Source organism: Xenopus tropicalis, chromosome 1 (assembly GCF_000004195.4).
Source record: "Xenopus tropicalis strain Nigerian chromosome 1, UCB_Xtro_10.0, whole genome shotgun sequence".
NCBI classification, from domain to species: Eukaryota; Metazoa; Chordata; class Amphibia; order Anura; family Pipidae; genus Xenopus; species Xenopus tropicalis.
Genome location: NC_030677.2, coordinates 6,681,392 through 6,704,571, shown reverse-complemented (window position 1 = coordinate 6,704,571; position 23,180 = coordinate 6,681,392). Strand labels below are relative to the sequence as shown.

The window sequence follows — 23,180 nt, the reverse complement described above, 5'->3', positions numbered from 1 at the left end:
CAATTCTATTGGCTAGGGGAAGGGGCGGGACTAAGCTGGTTAACGGGACCGCGTGGTTATGTAACGTTACGGTTCGGGGATTGGTTGGCTACTCTCGCGATACCTTACCGTGACTGTGTGTCAGCCAATCGTGTGCGAGCAGGAGTATTGCGCTTCCGGTCATGGCGGCCCGGGGCCGCGGTCAGTTACCAGAAAGTAAGTGGAAGCAAAGTAGGAGCCGGAACGGAATGGAGGGGGCAGGTAAGTGCCCTGGGGGCAGTGCGGGAGGGGGGAGCATGGATATTGGCTGGGTAATTGGGGAGGGAAAGGGGATGTGAGCGAAGTGCGAGGAGCATAAAGGGTTAATATGCCGAGACTGGGAGAGCGGCACTTACTGGCTTATTCTCCAAAGCGCCTATATATATATACTTTCTACTGTTTCCCGGTACCCATGTGACTGTCTCTGCTTCCTGTGCACGGGGGAGTGTATTTCCCGGTACCCATGTGACTGTCTCTGCTTCCTTTGCACGGGGGAGTGTATTTCCTGGTACCCGTGTGACTGTCTCTGCTTCCTGTGCACGGGGGAGAGTATTTCCCGTACCCCGTGTGACTGTCTCTGCTTCCTTTGCACGGGGGAGTGTATTTTCCTGGTAACCCATGTATGTCTCTGCTTCCTTTGCACGGGGGAGTGTATTTCCCCGGTACCCCGTGTGACTGTCTCTGCTTCCTTTGCACGGGGGAGTGTATTTCCGGTACCCCGTGTGACTGTCTCTGCTTCCTTTGGCACGGGGGAGTGTATTTCCCGGTACCCGTGTGACTGTCTCTGCTTCCTTTGCACGGGGGAAGTGGTATTTCCCGGTACCCATCTGACTGTCTCTGCTTCCTTTGCAGGGGGGAGTGTATTTCCTGGTACCCGTGTGACTGTCCCTTGCTTTCCCTTTGCATGGGGGGAGTGTATTTCCCGGTACCCGTGTGACTGTCTCTGCTTCCTTTGCACGGGGGAGTGTATTTCCCGGTACCCGTGTGACTGTCTCTGCTTCCTGTGCACGGGGAGTGTATTTCCCGTACCCGTGTGACTGTCTCTGCTTCCTGTGCACGGGGGAGTGTATTTCCCGGTACCCATGTGACTGTCTCTGCTTCCTGTGCTGGGAGGAGTGTATTTCCCGGTACCATGTGACTGTCTCTGCTTCCTGTGCACGGGGGAGTGTATTTCCCGGTACCCATGTGACTGTCTCTGCTTCCTGTGCACGGGGGAGTGTATTTCCTGGTACCCCATGTGACTGTCTCTGCTTCCTGTGCACGGGGGAGTGTATTTCCTGTACCCATGTGACTGTCTCTGCTTCCTTTGCACGGGGGAGTGTATTTCCCGGTACCCATGTGACTGTCTCTGCTTCCTGTGCTGGGGGGAGTGTATTTCCCGGTACCCATGTGACTGTCTCTGCTTCCTTTGCACGGGGGAGTGTATTTCCTGGTACCCATGTGACTGTCTCTGCTTCCTTTGCACGGGGGAGTGTATTTCCCGGTACCCGTGTGACTGTCTCTGCTTCCTTTGCACAGGGGAGTGTATTTCCCGGTACCCGTGTGACTGTCTCTGCTTCCTTTGCACGGGGGAGTGTATTTCCCGGTACCCATGTGACTGTCTCTGCTTCCTTTGCACGGGGGAGTGTATTTTCCTGGTACCCATGTGACTGTCTCTGCTTCCTTTGCACGGGGGAGTGTATTTCCCGGTACCCATGTGACTGTCTCTGCTTCCTGTGCTGGGGGGAGTGTATTTCCTGGTACCCATGTGACTGTCTCTGCTTCCTGTGCTGGGGGAGTCTATCCCGTAACCCATGTGACTGTCTCTGCTTCCTGTGCTGGGGGAAGTGTATTTCCTGGTACCCGTGTGACTGTCTCTGCTGGTACCCATGTGACTGTCTCTGCTTCCTGTCCTGGGGGGAGTGTATTTCCCGGTACCCGTGTGACTGTCTCTGCTTCCTTTGCACGGGGAGTGTATTTCCCGTACCCCATGTGACTGTCTCTGCTTCCTTTGCACGGGGGAGTGTATTTCCTGGTACCCGTGTGACTGTCTCTGCTTCCTTTGCACGGGGGAGTGTATTTCCTGGTACCCGTGTGACTGTCTCTGCTTCCTTTGCACGGGGGAGTGTATTTCCCGGTACCCGTGTGACTGTCTCTGCTTCCTTTGCACGGGGGAGTGTATTTCCTGGTACCCGTTTGACTGTCTCTGCTTCCTGTGCACGGGGGAGTGTATTTCCCGGTACCCGTGTGACTGTCTCTGCTTCCTTTGCACGGGGGAGTGTATTTCCCGGTACCCATGTGACTGTCTCTGCTTCCTGCGCTGGGGGGAGTGTATTTCCCGTACCCATGTGACTGTCTCTGCTTCCTGTGCTGGGGGGAGTGTATTTCCGGTACCCATGTGACTGTCTCTGCTTCCTGTGCTGGGGGGGGGGGGGAGTGTATTTCCTGGTACCCCGTGTGACTGTCTCTGCTTCCTGTGCACGGGGGAGTGTATTTCCTGGTACCCGTGTGACTGTCTCTGCTTCCTGTGCTGGAGGGGGGGAGTGTATTTCCTGGTACCCGTGTGACTGTCTCTGCTTCCTGGGCTGGGGGGAGTGTATTTCCCGGTACCCCGTGTGACTGTCTCTGCTTCCTGTGCTGGGGGGAGTGTATTTCCTGGTACCCGTGTGACTGTCTCTGCTTCCATTGCACGGGGGAGTGTATTTCCTGGTACCCGTGTGACTGTCTCTGCTTCCTTTGCACGGGGGAGTGTATTTCCCGGTACCCGTGTGACTGTCTCTGCTTCCTTTGCACGGGGGAGTTTATTTCCTGGTACCCGTGTGACTGTCTCTGCTTCCTGTGCACGGGGGAGTGTATTTCCCCGGTACCCGTGTGACTGTCTCTGCTTCCTTTGCACGGGGGAGTGTATTTCCCGGTACCCATGTGACTGTCTCTGCTTCCTGCGCTGGGGGGAGTGTATTTCCCGGTACCCATGTGACTGTCTCTGCTTCCTGTGCTGGGGGAGTGTATTTCCCGGTACCCATGTGACTGTCTCTGCTTCCTGTGCTGGGGGGGGGGGGAGTGTATTTCCTGGTACCCGTGTGACTGTCTCTGCTTCCTGTGCACGGGGGAGTGTATTTCCTGGTACCCCGTGTGACTGTCTCTGCTTCCTGTGCTGGAGGGGGGGAGTGTATTTCCCGGTACCCATGTGACTGTCTCTGCTTCCTGCGCTGGGGGGAGTGTATTTCCCGGTACCCCATGTGACTGTCTCTGCTTCCTGTGCTGGGGGGAGTGTATTTCCCGGTACCCATGTGACTGTCTCTGCTTCCTGTGCTGGGGGGGGGGGGGGGAGTGTATTTCCTGGTACCCGTGTGACTGTCTCTGCTTCCTGTGCACGGGGGAGTGTATTTCCTGGTACCCGTGTGACTGTCTCTGCTTCCTGTGCTGGAGGGGGGGAGTGTATTTCCTGGTACCCGTGTGACTGTCTCTGCTTCCTGGGCTGGGGGGGAGTGTATTTCCCGGTACCCGTGTGACTGTCTCTGCTTCCTGTGCTGGGGGGAGTGTATTTCCTGGTACCCGTGTGACTGTCTCTGCTTCCATTGCACGGGGGAGTGTATTTCCTGGTACCCGTGTGACTGTCTCTGCTTCCTTTGCACGGGGGAGTGTATTTCCCGGTACCCGTGTGACTGTCTCTGCTTCCTTTGTACGGGGGAGTTTATTTCCTGGTACCCGTGTGACTGTCTCTGCTTCCTGTGCACGGGGGAGTGTATTTCCCGGTACCCGTGTGACTGTCTCTGCTTCCTTTGCACGGGGGAGTGTATTTCCCGGTACCCATGTGACTGTCTCTGCTTCCTGCGCTGGGGGGAGTGTATTTCCCGGTACCCATGTGACTGTCTCTGCTTCCTGTGCTGGGGGGAGTGTATTTCCCGGTACCCATGTGACTGTCTCTGCTTCCTGTGCTGGGGGGGGGGGAGTGTATTTCCTGGTACCCGTGTGACTGTCTCTGCTTCCTGTGCACGGGGGAGTGTATTTCCTGGTACCCGTGTGACTGTCTCTGCTTCCTGTGCTGGAGGGGGGGAGTGTATTTCCTGGTACCCGTGTGACTGTCTCTGCTTCCTGGGCTGGGGGGGGAGTGTATTTCCTGGTACCCGTGTGACTGTCTCTGCTTCCTGTGCTGGGGGGAGTGTATTTCCTGGTACCCGTGTGACTGTCTCTGCTTCCTGTGCACGGGGGAGTGTATTTCCTGGTACCCGTGTGACTGTCTCTGCTTCCTGTGCTGGGGGGAGTGTATTTCCCGGTACCCGTGTGACTGTCTCTGCTTCCTGTGTTGGGGGGAGTGTATTTCCCGGTACCCGTGTGACTGTCTCTGCTTCCTGTGCTGGGGGGAGTGTATTTCCTGGTACCCATGTGACTGTCTCTGCTTCCTGTGCACGGGGGAGTGTATTTCCTGGTACCCGTGTGACTGTCTCTGCTTCCTGTGCTGGGGGGAGTGTATTTCCCGGTACCCGTGTGACTGTCTCTGCTTCCTGGGCTGGGGGGAGTGTATTTCCCGGTACCCGTGTGACTGTCTCTGCTTCCTGGGCTGGGGGGAGTGTATTTCCTGGTACCCATGTGACTGTCTCTGCTTCCTGTGCACGGGGGAGTGTATTTCCCGGTACCCGTGTGACTCTCTCTGCTTCCTGTGCTGGGGGGAGTATATTTCCCGGTACCCGTGTGACTGTCTCTGCTTCCTGGGCTGGGGGGAGTGTATTTCCTGGTACCCCTGTGCACCCCATGAAGGCAGTTTGTGGGTGCTCATGCTCTCTCCCCTCTCCCCACAGATGCAGAGGACTCAGCTCATGGGATTCACAAGAAGAAACACAAAAAGCACAAGAAGCACAAGAAGAAACATCACCAGGAGGGGGCGCCCCTGGGGCTTTGGCCTGATAGCACCCCAAAACAACAAACCAAGCCGCAACTCAAGCTGAAGATCAAACTAGGGGGGCAGGTCTTGGGCACCAAAAGGTAAGTTGTTCATAACAACTAATATCAACCCTTTGAGCTCCTCCTACTTCAGGGTGTTCATCGAGTCATTTGCCCCTCCCACTGCAGCATCATACAGTGAACCAAGCAAAAGGGGCGTGTTTACTGCTCCTCCCACTCGGTTATACAGTGTTACCCAGCAGCCCCCTATTGTGTTACCCAGTATGCTGGGTGCTTTGATTCCCCCCCCCCACACCTGTCCCCCCCCAGAATTAGACCGTGATTTCTTTCTGTCCCCCAGTGTCCCCACGTTTACCGTCATTCCAGAAGCGCAACAGTCGCCGTCGCCCCTCATGGTCGTGGATGAGGAAGAGGAGGCACTGGAGGGGGTGCCCATAGAGCAGTACCGCGCGTGGCTGGGTGAGTGGCACCTTCATTCCCATAGGTACCAGCAGGCTGCCCAATGGCCACTAACAGAGCGTGCCTACCGGGGGGCCATATTGCCCGCCCTTCCTTGCACCTTCATTCCCATAGGTACCAGCCGGCTGCCCAATGGCCACTAACAGAGCGTGCCTACCGGGGGGCCATATTGCCCGCCCTTCCTTGCACCTTCATTCCCATAGGTACCAGCCGGCTGCCCAATGGCCACTAACAGAGCGTGCCTACTGGGGGGGGCATATTGCCCACCCTTCCTTGCACCTTCATTCCCATAGGTACCAGCCGGCTGCCCAATGGCCACTAACAGAGCGTGCCTACCGGGGGGCCATATTGCCCACCCTTCCTTGCACCTTCATTCCCATAGGTACCAGCCGGCTGCCCAATGGCCACTAACAGAGCGTGCCTACTGGGGGGGGCATATTGCCCACCCTTCCTTGCACCTTCATTCCCATAGGTACCAGCCGGCTGCCCAATGGCCACTAACAGAGCGTGCCTACCGGGGGGCCATATTGCCCACCCTTCCTTGCACCTTCATTCCCATAGGTACCAGCCGGCTGCCCAATGGCCACTAACAGAGCGTGCCTACCGGGGGGGGCATATTGCCCACCCTTCCTTGCACCTTCATTCCCATAGGTACTAGCCGGCTGCCCAATGGCCACTAACAGAGCGTGCCTACCGGGGGGCCATATTGCCCACCCTTCCTTGTAGTGCTGGGCGGTATACCGGTATATACCGAACACCGTTTTTTTTTTTTAAAAAATGATAAAAATTTTTAACTTACCGGCATACCGGTGTGGGCGCCTCCTGGCAATTTTTCTTACTATTTCCGGGTTGTGCGCGCTGACGTCACATTCGCGCTGACGTCACGCGCGCAACCCGGAAATAGTAAGAAAAATTGCCAGGAGACTCTGTGAGCTGTCGGGGGTGCCTGCGGCTGCCTGGCCAGTAAGTTATATTTATGTGAAGGGGATGGGGGGGTGTTTGGGGTTGGATGGGGGGGTGTTTGGGGTTGGGGGGGGTGTTTGGGGTTAATAAAAAAAATACCGTGATATTAATTTTTGGTCATACCGCCCAGCACTACTTCCTTGCACCTTCATTCCCATAGTTACCAGCCGGCTGCCCAATGGCCACTAACAGAGCGTTCCTACCGGGGGGCCATATTGCCCACCCTTCCTTGCACCTTCATTCCCATAGGTACCAGCCGGCTGCCCAATGGCCACTAACAGAGCGTGCCTACCGGGGGGGGCATATTGCCCGCCCTTCCTTGCACCTTCATTCCCATAGGTACCAGCCGGCTGCCCAATGGCCACTAACAGAGCGTTCCTACCGGGGGGCCATATTGCCCGCCCTTCCTTGCACCTTCATTCCCATAGGTACCAGCCGGCTGCCCAATGGCCACTAACAGAGCGTGCCTACCGGGGGGGGCATATTGCCCGCCCTTCCTTGCACCTTCATTCCCATAGGTACCAGCCGGCTGCCCAATGGCCACTAACAGAGCGTGCCTACCGGGGGGGGCATATTGCCCGCCCTTCCTTGCACCTTCATTCCCATAGGTACCAGCTGGCTGCCCAATGGCCACTAACAGAGCGTGCCTACCGGGGGGCTATATTGCCCACCCTTCCTTGCACCTTCATTCCCATAGGTACCAGCCGGCTGCCCAATGGCCACTAACAGAGCGTGCCTACCGGGGGGCCATATTGCCCACCCTTCCTTGCACCTTCATTCCCATAGGTACCAGCTGGCTGCCCAATGGCCACTAACAGAGCGTTCCTACTGAGGGGGGCATATTGCCCACCCTTCCTTGCACCTTCATTCCCATAGGTACCTGCCGGCTGCCCAATGGCCACTAACAGAGCGTTCCTACCGGGGGGCCATATTGCCCACCCTTCCTTGCACCTTCATTCCCATAGGTACCAGCCGGCTGCCCTGGGGGGGGGGGCATATTGCCCTTCGGGGCACCTCACGCTCTCTCTCCCCTAGATGAAGACAGTAACCTGGACCCAATGCCGTCCCCCAGTGGCGCTGCGGTGCCCCCCCAGGATGAGGAGAGTCGCTGGCTGGAGGCGCTAGAGAGAGGGGAACTGGATGTGAATGGAGATCTCAAGCGGGAGACGGATGAGACTCTGTTAACTGCACGGCAGGTAGGGGGCAGCGCAGAGGCACCTTTTATTTCCACTCCCCTAACATTCTCCTTCATTTTCCTGCTGTCTGCAGCTCCCCCCCCCCCCCCCCGAGATCCCACCTTGACTGTTCCTCCCCCTACAGAAAGCCCTCCTGCAGAAGCAGCAGATGCCGGCCCTCCCACTCTTCCCCCCCCCAGCAGCGTACCCCCCCCCCCCCACAGATCCCACACTGACTGTCCCTCCCCCCACAGAAAGCCCTCCTGCAGAAGCAGCAGATGCCGGCCCTCCCGCTCTTCCCCCCGGCAGCGTACCCCCCCCCCCCCCCCCCACAGATCCCACACTGATTGTCCCTCCCCCCACAGAAAGCCCTCCTGCAGAAGCAGCAGATGCCGGCCCTCCCGCTCTTCCCCCCGGCAGCGTACCCCCCCCCCCACAGATCCCACACTGACTGTCCCTCCTCCTGCAGAAGCAGCAGATGCCGGCCCTCCCGCTCTTCCCCCCGGCAGCGTACCCCCCCCCCCCACAGATCCCACACTGACTGTCCCTCCCCCCACAGAAAGCCCTCCTGCAGAAGCAGCAGATGCCGGCCCTCCCGCTCTTCCCCCCGGCAGCGTACCCCCCCCCACAGATCCCACACTGACTGTCCCTCCCCCCACAGAAAGCCCTCCTGCAGAAGCAGCAGATGCCGGCCCTCCCGCTCTTCCCCCCGGCAGCGTACCCCCCCCCACAGATCCCACACTGACTGTCCCTCCCCCCACAGAAAGCCCTCCTGCAGAAGCAGCAGATGCCGGCCCTCCCGCTCTTCCCCCGGCAGCGTACCCCCCCCCCCCACAGATCCCACACTGACTGTCCCTCCCCCCACAGAAAGCCCTCCTGCAGATGCCGGCCCTCCCGCTCTTCCCCCCGGCAGCGTACCCCCCCCCCACAGATCCCACACTGACTGTCCCTCCCCCCACAAGAAAGCCCTCCTGCAGAAGCAGCAGATGCCGGCCCTCCCGCTCTTCCCCCGGCAGCGTACCCCCCCCCCCCACAGATCCCACACTGACTGTCCCTCCCCCCACAGAAAGCCCTCCTGCAGAAGCAGCAGATGCCGGCCCTCCCGCTCTTCCCCCCCCAGCAGCGTACCCCGGCCCCCCCCCCCACAGATCCCACACTGACTGTCCCTCCCCCCACAGAAAGCCCTCCTGCAGAAGCAGCAGATGCCGGCCCTCCCGCTCTTCCCCCCGGCAGCGTACCCCCCCCCCCACAGATCCCACACTGACTGTCCCTCCCCCCACAGAAAGCCCTCCTGCAGAAGCAGCAGATGCCGGCCCTCCCGCTCTTCCCCCCGGCAGCGTACCCCGGCCCCCCGCTCTCGGAGGAGATGCTGGTGAAGAGGGAGGAGAAGGCGAGGAAGCGTAGGCTGCAGGCAGCTAAGAAAGCCGAGGAGAGTAAGAAACAGACCATCGAGCGACTCACCAAGACCTCCAAGTCCCGCGGCGCTAAAGCCCCCCGAGAGAGGCGAGGCCGCCAGCCCCCCTGCCCTATGATCCGCTACCAGAACAGCGCTCATACCATTTCAGTCTCTTTCCCTACGGGGGTGCCTTGCCCCGCCCCCACTGAGCCCCTCCCAGCACTCCCTGCACCCACCCTCTGCGGGGTCCCAGGCTGCGGAAACCCCAAAAAGTACTCCTGTTCTCAGACCCACGTGCCCCTCTGTAGCTTGGAATGTTACCGCAGGAATCGGCAGTGCTGCCCCCCGCAGGGCACAACAGACAGCGGCGGCCCCCCAACACCCAAAGGGCCAGACCACTTGGTTATGGGGCAGATCTAAGGACTCCAGCCATTGGTGGGATGTGCCAGCCTGGCACTGAAAGGGTGAGCAGAGGTAGCCATTGGGCTTCACAGTACGGTGCCCCTCTCTTCCCATATGGGGTTTTATAGGGGGGATGAGTAAGTATAGAAGCCGTTACCCATAATTCTGCTCTGCAGAAGGCAGAAAGCGCACCAATCACATCAGGTGAGTTTCCCTACCATAATTACCCAGCCTCCTTTGTACCATGTTGCTAGGAAACAAGGTGGCAGCACGTAGACCACCCATCAAGTTTCACTGAGATGCAGGCACTAGTTGGGACATTGGTTGCTAGGGGCTCTAGCCCTAGTTACCAGGCAGTGCTCTCATAGGTGGTTAGGGGAGGAGCTGGATAGAGCAGAAAGCTAAGCCATGAATGCTACATGCAGTAGAAATCCAGCGTATCCCCCGCCCCCCCAGAACCTAGACAGCACCCCCACATTCCCATGATGTCCAGGTGCAGTAACCCATAGCAACCAAACTTCTTGCCTCCTGTTACATAATAAATGGATAAAGTGTCAGTATTTCAATAGACATGTGGCTCTGTATGTTTCTATGGATGTGCCCCGCCCCCCCGTGTAACCCCGCCCCCTGGTCAGTGTGTCTCTGGCTGAACTATAACATTGTGCAGTGAGGTTTAGCATACCCTTTGTGGCTCTGTATGTTCCTGTGGCTGTGCCCCGCCCCCCTGTGTAACCCCGCCCCCTGGTCAGTGTGTCTCTGGCTGAACTATAACATTGTGCAGTGAGGTTTAGCATACCCTTTGTGGCTCTGTATGTTCCTCTGGCTGTGCCCTGCCCCCCTGTGTAACCCCGCCCCCTGGTCAGTGTGTCTCTGGCTGACCTATAACATTGTGCAGTGAGGTTTAGCATACCCTTTATTGCTCTGTATGTTCCTGTAGCTGTGCCCTGCCCCCCCATGTAACCCTGCCCCCTGGTCAGTGTGTCTCTGGCTGACCTATAACATTGTGCAGTGAGGTTTAGCATACCCTTTATTGCTCTGTATGTTCCTGTAGCTGTGCCCCCCCATGTAACCCCGCCCCCTGGTCAGTGTGTCTCTGGCTGAACTATAACATTGTGCAGTGAGGTTTAGCATACCCTTTATTGCTCTGTATGTTCCTGTAGCTGTGCCCCCCCATGTAACCCCGCCCCCCGGTCAGTGTGTCTCTGGCTGAACTATAACATTGTGCAATGAGGTTTAACATATCTGTTGTGGCTCTGTATGTTCCTGTGGCTGTGCCCTTGACCCAAGACACGCCCTTGGGGGGCTATTAGGGTAGGATATGGGGCCCCTGTCTGTGAGAGGTTGGTTGGGCTGAGGGTAAGTGGCTGTAGGGGGAGGGGCAGCAGCCACCAGAATTTGGCTTTCAGGAACCCTTTGAAGGGTGGTTAATATGGGCACCTTTCAAAGTAAGGCCACATTTGCACCAACAGTAATTGCCCCAGCTCCGCCTTCCAGCTGGTCCCTTCTGGGTGGATCTTTGCATTCTTAGGGATTAGAAGGATAAGTATCTGGAACCTTTATACCAACAAGTCTATGGAATTGACTGATAAATCCCCAAAAATTACTTCAATGAAGCAAGAGGAGGGCCAAAAATTTACCCCACAAAGGCCTCCTGGTCACTGCACTTGTGACTGGATGTACACAATGTGAGCCTGCTGGGGGCAGTATAAGCCAGCGTTTCTCCTTCCCTACAGCTTTGTGGGACGTCGGCGTTCAGGCACAAACTGACTGGTTATGGTCAGAGACGTAGAATGAGGCAAGAAAAGCAAATGTTTCTGAAAAGTGCCCATTCTAGCAAATCCAAAAGGGGTAAGTGTTTCTGGAAAGTGCCCATTCTAGCAAATCCAAAAGGGGTAAGTGTTTCTGGAAAGTGCCCATTCTAGCGAATCCAAAAGGGGGAAATGTTTCTGGAAAGTGCACATTCTAACGAATCCAAAAGGGGGAAACGTTTCTGGAAAGTGCCCATTCTAGCGAATCCAAAAGGGGGAAACGTTTCTGGAAAGTGCCCATTCTAGCGAATCCAAAAGGGGGGGAAATGTTTCTGGAAAGTGCCCATTCTAGCGAATCCAAAAGGGGTAAGTGTTTCTGGAAAGTGCCCATTCTAGCGAATCCAAAAGGGGGAAATGTTTCTGGAAATTGCACATTATAGCGAATCCAAAAGGGGGAAATATTTCTGGAAAGTGCCCATTCTAGCGAATCCAAAAGGGGGAAATGTTTCTTTCCTCTTCAACTACAAAACTAAGGATCTTTGCTAAATGTGGCATTTTTATAGAATTTCTGCTTTTTCTGTACAGTTTCTCTGTACTACAGCCTTGTGTGTGTGGGGACCCGCCCCATTACGCCAGTGCCCCAACTTACATGAACTGTGCCCCAAGTGTTTGCCTGAATGATAGTAGGAGTGACGGTAGTGCAAAGGCACAGCCACAGGGGGGAGGTAAAGGTCATTGTTGCCATCGGACAAAGAAACTGAAAGGAAGGCATTCCCAGCGGGGGGCAGTCACCCACATTATGGGGCCACTACTTATTTCAAGGAAGACTCTGCACGTGTGACCCCATGAGAATTGTTCCCCAGTCACAGCTGTACAACTGGTAGGTGTTGGCCACCCAGCTTGCCCAGTGCTTTCTCTGACGTATGGGAGGCAACTGGTTGGTAACTGGGCCAAATCATGGGCAGCCATGGTCACAGCTGTACAACTGGTAGATGTTGGCCAACCAGCTTGCCCAGTGCTTTCTCTAGTGTATGGGAGGCAACTGGTTGGTAACTGGGCCAGATCATGGGCAGCCATGGTCACAGCTGTACAACTGGTAGATGTTGGCCAACCAGCTTGCCCAGTGCTTTCTCTAGTGTATGGGAGGCAACTGGTTGGTAACTGGACCAGATCATGGGCAGCCATGGTCACAGCTGTACAACTGGTAGATGTTGGCCAACCAGCTTGCCCAGTGCTTTCTCTGGTGTATGGGAGGCAACTGGTTGGTAACCGGGCCAAATCATGGGCAGCCATGGTCACAGCTGTACAACTGGTACAGTGAGCTTACAATCTAAGGTCCCTGTCACATTAGGGTACATTTTATCAGGAACCAGTTAAGTTGCCTGTATATTTTTGAGGAAACCCGAGCCCCTGTAGGAAACCCGTGCAAATTGTGCAAGTGAAAGACATCTCTGTATATAAACCTGAATCTCAGGGGTTAGGGTTGTTGATGGAAACCCCCTCCTAAGAGATGAGCTGAGCAGTAATGTAAGAATCCATGGCCGGGCCCGAGTGCAGGATGTATAACCAACCCCCACATGCACTTTTCTGCTCCACCACATTGGCCTCAAAGCAAGTCCCCTAAGGCCCTGGCACCCCTGGGTGCAGTCACACTACCCCAGCCCCCGGTACTGGTGCCACTGGAGCTAAATATAAACGTAATGTGGCTCTTAATGATTCTCTCTGTACAAAGTCATTTAGACTTATAGGTTTGAGTCTTTTCCTGTTCCACGTGGGCTTGAGTTCCCCCCTATTTGTACCCAGTCTGACTGCTGATTGGTGGAGGCCAACTCTTTCATTTCTGAGCTCCCCAGACCCCTCCTGTGTTGGAGCCAAGGTACACGCCCACAGATGTGCCGTACGTAGGATCCCATTGGCTGAAACTCTCATTTCACCTTCAAATTCTATGAGGATCCTAAGGATTCACTTGCCTCTGCCCCCCACACAGATATACAGACTGGCTCATTTGTGTGCAGTAAATACAGGAGCAAATAGAATCATATTTGTGTCTCTGGGTTTCTCCATCTACAGCAGATGATGTTTTAGGGTCACATTCATAGAAATATATTGGGCATTGGGGTCACACATTAAAACCTCCCCCGTATGTACGTGCCATGTTCTATTGGATCTGCAAAGGGAAGTTCCACCCATGGGCCAATGATGGATGTGGCTCACACTGGGTTAAAGAAATGGCTACTTCTTATCTGTTCCACCTAAGGGTAAGTATATGGAGTTATCCTATAAGTTATGCCACTGGGGGTTGGGTTATCAGCGGTAAAACAGGATAAGGCTCTGGGGGGGGGGGGGGTTGCATTGTGTGTAAATCAGTGATGATGGAATTATTCATGTTTATGAACTGCCCTGTCCCAGTCCTGCCTTTATATCCCTATAAGGCTTTGGAGGATGTGAGAGGCCGGCCTACGGAGGCTGGGGGCGGGGCTCGAACTCATCAAAATTTGGTGACAAACTTTTCATTCCGTTAAGCTCCTGTATTTAAAGGCGCAGCTGTGTGGCTGTTGGTAGCTCAGAGAGTAACACAGAGTAAATCCTTATGGGAGGGGAAGTGAATGCTGATGAGAGGGAGAGAGGAGCAAACTGAGCAGACTCTGGCCCGTGCCCTGAAGGATTTGCCTGAGAGCAGGAATTCTGACACAGAACAACATGGGCTGGGAAACAGAATATCTGCTATATATTACATACTGACATCACAGGTGTAACACCAATCATGTTCACACTGACCAAGGTGCCCCCTGGGTACTTTTCCGTATCTCCATATAAACTTAAAGTTATCTGTTTGTGCCTGTGGGAAAGTGGCTGCTGTGAAACGCGTCGGGGTTCTGTTTCATGAGAATCATTTACAGGTCTCTGTGCTTTCAAATGGATAAAGAGAGTCTGAACCCAGTAACTGGCTCCAGTATCAGACTGGGAAAACTCCCATGGGGCCTGGGTGTCAGTGGGCCCTCCTCCTGCCCATTTGGCTGCTTCATGGTCATTCCCTATTTCTGAATGGGAACAAAGAGGAGAAATAGATGGAAGGATAGATGCTAGCATGGAAATAAAGGAGACTAGGAGAATAAAGTGGTTGAGTGAGGAAAGAAGGAAAAATAGAGTGGGCCTATGGGCTAAAGGCTTCCTGGCTAAGGTTTCTGACACTGACTGGCTCTGTGGCACATTCGGGGCGGGGCTTGACTTGGCAGCGTGTGAGAGCGGCACTGGGCCGGGGGGCCCCATACGCCTTTATGACTTCCGTGATTTCTCCTCTGTGCCCAAATGATCTTATCAAGAACTTCATTCACTTTTCTAAACCACATTGAGTTTTTGGCATTTTTATTAAAGTGAAACTTCTGTTACAGAACCACAATTTATATAGAAGCGAAAGGGTTAAACTTCTCTGCTCTGTTTGTATCTCATCACTTACAGGGACTTGTTTCCCAGTAACTGGGATTTTGTGTTCATCTCAGGTCTATATAATATAATGTAACATTTGGGCAGAAATATAGAGGCTAAAAGGCCCGCGCTTGAGGTGAGTATGGCAAATATCTCCACACACACAGTGTTTTTGCCTTTGGTGCTCAGATAGGCCGGGATCATTGTGATCCAAACACTGCAGAAGAGCAGCATGCTGAAAGTGATGTACTTGGCCTCATTAAAAGTGTCCGGTAAGCTCCGAGCTAAAAATGCTAAAACAAAACTAACAGCTGCCAGAAGCCCCATATACCCAATAACTGAGTAAAAGCCAATAGCTGAGCCCTCATTGCACTGAATGATGATGGTTCCAGGGGAAGTGTGAATGTCCAGTTCCTGAAAGGGAGGAGAAATGGCCAACCAAGTCATGCAGATGATTATTTGAATGGATGAGCAGAACAAGACTACAGAATTGGACAGTTTGACTCCCAGCCATTTTCTCCATGAGCTCCCAGGCTTGGTGGCTTTGAAAGCAACACAAACCATGATAGTCTTGGCCAGGAGAGAAGAGACAGCTATGGAGAAGGTGATTCCAAAAGTGATGATGCGCAGCATGCAGGTTATATCCACAGGGCGACCGAGGAACAGAAACACACTGAGGAAGCTCAGCTTGATGGAGACAAGGAGGAGGAAGCTCAGGCTCCGGTTGTTGGCTCTCACTATGGGGGTGTCCCGGTATGAGATGAAAACTCCAAGAATGAGTAGAGCCATAAGGTAAAGGAACACGGCCACGGACACCAGAACCACGGAAATCACATCACTGTAGGAGAGAAAATCTTCCCATCCGGCAACGCACTCATTCCTCTTCCTATTGGGCCATTCCATGTCGGGGCATTTGCTGCAGTTTTTACTGTCTGTGAAGTAGAAACAAAACACATGAACCAATATCTGCAAAACGAAGGTAATTACTTGGGTCACATGGTGCACGTCAATTAGAGATTTGTGGAAAGAAAACATTTTATTACTGACTACAGGGAATTTACTGGGTAACTGTGACGCCAGAGCGACCCAATGAAGTGCCGGGGGGGGGGCTCCAATAGGCGGGACTGTGTGTTGCTAATACTAATTGCTAATAATTGGGAATATTCATTATAGGTAGAGATGCACCGAATACCAACCAAATCCGAATCCTATCATATGCTAATTGGGGTTTGGTTAAATGCAACATTGAACCCTCCCACATCCTAATTAGCATATACTAATTAGGGTTCGAGTTCGGTTGGGCCAGAACCATGGATCCTGGATCCGGTGCATCCCTAATTATATGTATATTGCAAAATAAGGCTCGGAACACTCTCGCTGCCTGGAATGAATCCAAACACATCAGGGCAACACTTACTATTTCTGAATTTAATACAATAAATCAGGCATCCGCAAACTACGGCCCCCCCAGGGTAAATTACTTGGCCCCAGCAGGGAACGTGGTGAGAGTGGGCCGTACTTTCAGGATGGGGGGGGGCGGAGGTGGCCATAGTTTAAGGAATAGAGTCCGGCCCCCCAACAGTGAGAGGGACCATGAACTGGACCCCTGTAATAAATAATGAGAGAGATATGTACCAGTCACGTTGGAGATCTCCCCAGCTGAGCAGATGACACAGGTATAACAGCAGGACTGGATCCCAACCGCCGGGGCTTTGCTATAGCCGGGGGGGCAGGGGCTGGAGCACCGAGCTCTTGGGATCTATGGAAATAAGAATACACGGAGCTGGGGCATTAGTAATTAGGAGTTCCTACATGGTGACATGGCTGTATGGTAACATGGCCCTATGGCCTCTTTAGTGGTAAATACTTTTTGGGGGGGGGGATTAGGAATGGGACAGGCTGCCACACAGGGAGGGAACCAATGGCTTCTCACCTTGTTCTTCCCACTATTCCATATGATTTGGTCCGGACTTATCCTTAGTTTATTCTGAGCCCGGGGTTGGAATGAGCCAATCAGCTTCATTACAGGTCCATCTCTAGCTGTCACCCTGCAGTTATAGATCTCATAATCAACCACCATTTCGCCATTTTCTTCAAAAGATATTTTGTCCTTTGTTGTCGTTTGATAGTGAAGTCTTTTCAGATACTGATGTAACTGTCAGCGATGGGATTCATTCAGTAGGTTCCATTAAGAAACATGAGATGAACGCTGGCAGTTTGGGGGAACATGAGGTGAATACTGGCAGTTTGGGGGAACATGAGGTGAATGCTGACAGTTTGGGGAAACATGAGGTGAACACTGGCAGTTTGGAGGAACATGAGGTGAATGCTGACAGTTTGGGGGAACATGAGGTGAATGCTGACAGTTTGGGGGAACATGAGGTGAATGCTGACAGTTTGGGGGAACATGAGGTGAACGCTGGCAGTTTGGGGGAACATGAGGTGAACGCTGACAGTTTGGAGGAACATGAGGTGAATGCTGACAGTTTGGGGGAACATGAGGTGAACGCTGGCAGTTTGGGGGAACATGAGGTGAATGCTGGCAGTTTGGGGGAACATGAGGTGAACGCTGGCAGTTTGGGGGAACATGAGATGAACGCTGGCAGTTTGGGGACTCCCTGTACTTCTGCACATTGACTTTGTGGGTTTGAACCCAAGAACACTTAGGGGTATATTCATCATGCTGTGTTAAAAGTGGAGTAAACATTACCGGTGATGTTGTTCATGGCAGCCAATCAGATGCTTTGCTTTGGTTTTGTAAGTGTTAAAATCTAATTTCCGATTGGCTGCTATGAGCAACATCATCGATAATGCTTTACTCCACTTTTTACACAGCATTATAAATATAAGTCCCTGTCATGTGACTGTATAAACCGACAGTTGGTGCCAGTTTGTGACTGTATATAGGGACAGTTGGTGCCAGTTTGTGACTGTATATAGTGATGGTCGGTGCCAGTTTGTGACTGTATATAGTGACGGTCGGTGCCAGTTTGTGACTGTATATAGTGATGGTCGATGCCAGTTTGTGACTGTATATAGTGACGGTCGATGCCAGTTTGTGACTGTATATAGTGATGGTCGGTGCCAGTTTGTGACTGTATATAGTGACAGTCGGTGCCAGTTTGTGACTGTATATAGTGACAGTCGGTGCCAGTTTGTGACTGTATATAGTGACAGTCGGTGCCAGTTTGTGACTGTATATAGTGACAGTCGGTGCCAGTTTGTGACTGTATATAGTGATGGTCGGTGCCAGTTTGTGACTGTATATAGTGATAGCCGGTGCCAGTTTGTGACTGTATATAGTGACAGTCTGATAGACTGTATGATAGCTTGTGCCTGACCCGTTACACAGTACAATATGGCGCCACTCGAGCACTGGATCTGACAGATGAACATGGAACCCAATAGACTTTACTGACCATTAAGTTTAGGGCACAGGGAACGTAAGTCATTAGTGGCCCAATGTGCCCAATGTGTTGCATTTGTGAGTGTTTCCCCCCAGATAAACTGCAGGCTGAATATAATAATAATTCTTATTAAACCATTTCCTTGTTATTTTTGGTAACACAAATAATATGTAGAAAAGCCCTCAGTTTGTAAGGGAATATTCACCTTATGCCTGTACTTGTGCCCCTCTCCGGGGGGGTCCCGCTGCCCGAGGGGCCGGTGCAGATGCTGAAGGGCAAGTGACATCACATGAACTGCAAAATAAACATTTGAATAGGAAAATTCTTCTGTAAAAATGGAGCTGTTTCCATCATTGTCCTCTGGGGAGTGGAACATGGAGAAGCCGTTACGGAGCATAAAGTGATACACTGAGGGGGCATCCGGGCGGGGCCGGGAATATTGCTCAAATATCAAACTGCCGTGGAACATTTTCAAGCCAAAATTCATAATGAACTTATTAATGGCCACCGAGGAACAGACAACGAGGGTCTTTCTCTGGGACAGTTCTATTATGTTGCTTATTGCCCCAATGGTTCCCAGAGAGGGTTTCCCAATCAGGACAATGACGCTGGTGGAGGCTCTTCTAATGGTTCCCTTCACCGAGCGCACCGCGTCCTCATCTAGCGACCACTCCAAGTGGTAATTCAGCTTCTGCAGGAACTCCATGCAGATTCCTTCCTTGGCGAGAGATTCTCTCAGCAGCTGATAATCTTTATCCCCGGTGTCTGTCAGTGCAATTATTCCAACCCAGGTCCATCCAAAATACTTCAGCAACTTGCTGAGGGCCAAATACTGACCCCGGGAACTTTGTAACACTCGGAAAAAGTACGGAAAAGCGTCTCGGTCACTGAGCGCCGGGTCTGAAGCTCCATAACTGATCTGCAAATAAGGACTGAAGGTTTGTACAGCGACAGGACCTAACGGCTACACACACAGCAATATCACCAGGACCCACCAGCCACACACGCAGCAATATCACCGGGACCCACTGGCCACACACGCAGCAATATCACCGGGACCCACTGGCCACACACGCAGCAATATCACCGGGACCTATAGTAAATCTCAGTCAGGACACGGCGACCCATTTCGGTTCTTAACTATGAATAATGGGGATGAGCAACATAACTTACCAGAATGAGTGAGGGAATTCCATGTAGTTCTGTAAGGAGAACAGTGTATTAGGGGAGTCTCTTCACTTATGGACTGAGAGAGAGGCAGAGTCTAGTACCCCTGCTGAAGGTGAGGTTGCCCCAAGGCTAAAAGAATATAGGAAAACTAGAAAGGGAAGTTTGAGAACAAACTTTATGTTGGTTTGAAAAACATGAAGTCACTGAATGAAATCTGATTGGCTGTTCATGGCTCCACCAACTTTTGGGCATCCAACAATCATATTTTCATTCAGGCTGAGCCCATGACCATGTGATTCAAGTTTGGGGGTGTGGCCTCAAAGCTGTAAGATTGGCAGCAGTTTGATCATCTTCCCTGTCAAAGTTAATGGGAAAATTGGGGGGTTCGGAGCGGCGCTACAAAAAGACAGGGGGGCGGGATCCCTTAGAAAAGCACAAGGAACCTGCTCTGCTATAGAAGTGTGGGGAGTCTGGGTGTTCTACCCCTAAGTCTGTAGGAGGAGTAGCGTTTAGACAATGGTGGGCACTAAGAAGAAGGAGAAGGAGAGGAAGGAGGAGAGGGAGAAAGAGAAGGAGAAGAAGGAGGAGGAAGAGGAGAAGGAGGAAGAGGAGAAGAAGGTGGAGAAGAAGGAGGAAGAGGAGAAGAAGGTGGAGAAGAAGGAGGAGAAGAAGGAGGAAGAGGAGAAGAAGGAGGAAGAGGAGAAGAAGGAGAAGAAGGAGGAAGAGGAGAAGAAGGTGGAGAAGAAGGACGAAGAGGAGAAGAAGGAGGAAGAGGAGAAGGAGGAAGAGGAGAAGAAGGAGGAGAAGAAGCAGGAAGAGGAGAAGGTGGAGAAGAAGGAGGAAGAGGAGAAGAAGGTGGAGAAGAAGGAGGAAGAGGAGAAGAAGGTGGAGAAGAAGGAGGAAGAGGAGAAGAAGGTGGAGAAGAAGGAGGAAGAGGAGAAGAAGGTGGAGAAGAAGGAGGAAGAGGAGAAGAAGGAGGAGGAGAAGTCCATTACAAACATGGGCTCCCACGATAGGGTTTAGTTTCTGAAGCCAAAGAAGCGCCAGTCAGTGGCCGGGGCTCGTCCCCCACTTTCTTGTCAAAGAACAAGACCTTTCGTCCCCTCAGCCCTATGGGGGAGATGACCTTGGGTGCGGGGGCTTTATAAAGTGGAGCAGTGTTACCCCAGTTACTGTAATTGTGACCATATAACCCCCTGCCTGCCGGGGGTTTCAGTTTGGCCTTATGCTCCCGGCAGGGGGTTCCCTGTATAACTCAGCCTGCAGCCTTGTGCCTTTATATGGGCACAGAACCCCTCAGTGACTGCTAATATCCTTATCATTTACAGTAGGGGGTACATTATCCCTTATAATACATGAGTGATACTCAGAGTTCCCTGTATAACTCAGCCTGCAGCCTTGTGCCTTTATATGGGGGGCACAGAACCCCTCAGTGACTGCTAATATCCTTATCATTTACAGTAGGGGGTACATTATCCCTTATAATACATGAGTGATACTCAGAGTTCCCTGTATAACTCAGCCTGCAGCCTTGTGCCTTTATATGGGGGGCACAGAACCCCTCAGTGACTGCTAATATCCTTATCATTTACAGTAGGGGGTACATTATCCCTTATAATACATGAGTGATACTCAGAGTTCCCTGTATAACCCCTAGGCAGTGCCGGGGCACAATGACAATATACAATAGGAACCTGTGAGTAGCCAAACAGGCTCAGTATCTGGGCTATGGGTAAAGTTGTGTCTGAGTCGAGGTCCCCAATAAACCCAGCGATGGTTCTGTTCCGCACACAGGAGTAGTTCGGGACGGGTCTCTTGGTACCAGATAGGATCTGGAACACGTTCCATAGGGCCTTCCGGGGGTCCCCGCAGGAATCGTAGATCTGGTAGCCCAGGGTCAGGTTGGGCAACTGGCTCGGCTTCTTGTTAATTTCATCGACGGCGAAAGCAAAATCCACAAATTGTCTGTAATTCTGTCGGAAGAGTCTAAGGAAATGGATAATTTGATACAAATAACACTTCCATTGGCCAATCAGAACACAGACTGGCTATAGAGCGACTGAGCCAGCCAATGAGGGAGAGGCTCGGCCTTCCCATCCCATTAGGGAATCAGATAAGGGGCCCCCCATTGCCCCCAAGTGGGAAACAATTCTGGGCACTTTCTCCTAAATAACAGTCAGAACTGTCTCAGTGCTAATTCATATTATTATTATTATTATTTCCTATAATAAACATTATACACAGTGAGGAGACAAAGCTCGTAGTTACCCCCGATACAGAAATCACATCCCCCATAGAAACCAATACAATGTGGCAGAAGCCAATAGGCAACAAAGGGCCCCAGCAGGAAGCCGGGACTCCCGCAATAAAATAGTCCCTGGCCCCCAATTCCCCCCCCCGATCGTTTACTTAATGTAAAAGCAAAGTTCCTGCCCCGTGTGGGTGCAATTAATCAGTTATTTGCCCCTGTATGGGGAGGCAATGTCATACGCTGCTCTTGCCCTGCTGATTACAATATCCCCTTTCCCCCATGGTTAGTGGGCGGTTTGTGCCTCTGCACCCTATTGGATATGTAAGTCACATGTTTGTAGTGACCCAGTCATATTCAGATTATTTATACAGATCACCCATTATTGAAAGATATTATTTGCCCCCTCCGGTTATTGCTTTGGAGGCAGATTTATCAGAGCTCAATACATAGAAACTCCCCCACGTTCCATTCATTCCTGTAGTGACCGCTGCTTGTGCGGACATTTTGGTTAAGGGCATTCCTCCTGTTTTGCCGCTTCCTGTTGCCCACTTCCTGTCGTTTAGTTTATTGTAGTAGTTTATTGCAATTCCTATGGGATTGGTAGAAGCCTATTTATCAGCGGGTGAAAGTTACAGTTCAGCATTTGATCGATACGCTTCTGACAATCCCATAGGAATGAATAGAATGTGGGCAAGTGTTTATGTATTAAGCGCTAAACTAAAATCTGCCCCTCGGGGTAGTTTGATCAGTGCCCAGTTACCCGCCCAGGGGCCTGTAATAAAGTACAATTCTACTTGTTTCCATCCAGTGACGTGCGAGAGCCGGCGCTCTAATAGACTGTTCCCTACAGGAATTCCATGCGCTCCAGAACGTCACTGAACCCCATGTAGAGAGTCACATGGGGGGGTAATATAATTATTATTACCCCCTGTTTTGCTGGTTGCACGAGGAGTATTTTCTCTCAGCATTAGGCCTGATGTTATGGGTAAAATATCTCTTTCCTTATGGAATAAATGGGTAAATATTGAACATTTGGAGCCTTTCAGTCAGTCTGGTTTCAGGTTGCTGGGGGTCTGTCACTAACACTGGCACGACTGGTACGGCTGGTACAGCTGGTATGACTGGTACGGCTGGTACAGCTGGTACGACTGGCACGGTTGGCACAACTTGCACGGCTGGCACAACTGGCATGGCTGGTACAACTGGCACAGCTGGTACGACTGGTACAACTGGCACAGCTGGTACGACTGGCATGGCTGGTACGGCTGGTATGACTGGTACAACTGGTATGACTGGTACAACTGGCACGGTTGGCACAACTTGCACGGCTGGCACAACTGGCATGGCTGGTACAACTGGCACAGCTGGTACGACTGGTACAACTGGCACAGCTGGTACGACTGGCACGGCTGGCACGGGTGGCATGACTGGCACAGGTGGCACGTCTGGCACAACTGGCATGACTGGCAAAGGTGGCACAACTGGCATGGCTGGCACAGCTGGTACAACTGGCACGGCTGGCAAAACTGGCACGGCTGGCACCCTAAACCCAGAACTAATGTCAAGATCCTGCTCTCAGCTCACTCTTCCACCTATAGCAACTGCCTTTGGCTTGGGGAGGAACCCTCAGTACAAAACTTCACACATTGGCAGTGCCCTCCAGCTCAGCAGAAAAAAGCCGCAACAGGTGCACATCTAAAAAACCCAGCTTGGGGCCTTACGCGTTTCGTGCCAGCGACTCCCTCAGGTCTCTGAGCGGGGAGCAGTTTGTGTGGGGAACCTGTATTGCTTTTTCCAGACAGGCACCTGTGTTTTTAAACTCATTTCTATATTTAAGTTAGCCCTCGAATTGTGTGCTGGGGATATATAATTTTTCCGTGAGGA

General features: G+C 52.6%; 2 protein-coding genes across 3 annotated transcripts in view; one reads left to right on the top strand and one right to left on the bottom strand.

Moving 5' to 3' along the window:
* The first annotated feature begins 60 nt into the window (after positions 1-60).
* ino80b (INO80 complex subunit B) lies at positions 61-9,864 on the top strand. 2 transcript variants are annotated; one of them, XM_031896564.1, is made up of 5 exons: positions 61-195; positions 4,797-4,980; positions 5,240-5,358; positions 7,357-7,517; positions 8,779-9,864. In XM_031896564.1, the coding sequence occupies exons 1-5, from the start codon at positions 162-164 to the stop codon at positions 9,310-9,312; spliced, it is 1,032 nt and encodes a 343-aa protein (XP_031752424.1). In that variant the 5' UTR covers positions 61-161; the 3' UTR covers positions 9,313-9,864.
* Positions 9,865-22,375: 12,511 nt separating this feature from the next.
* The window catches only part of LOC100498444 (vomeronasal type-2 receptor 26), a 29,650-nt gene continuing 28,845 nt past the window's right edge, over positions 22,376-23,180 (bottom strand). Inside the window, exon 7 of the mRNA XM_031895193.1 lies at positions 22,376-22,839. Coding sequence (XP_031751053.1) covers positions 22,376-22,839 — 464 coding nt within the window. The remainder of the gene's footprint in view (positions 22,840-23,180) is intronic.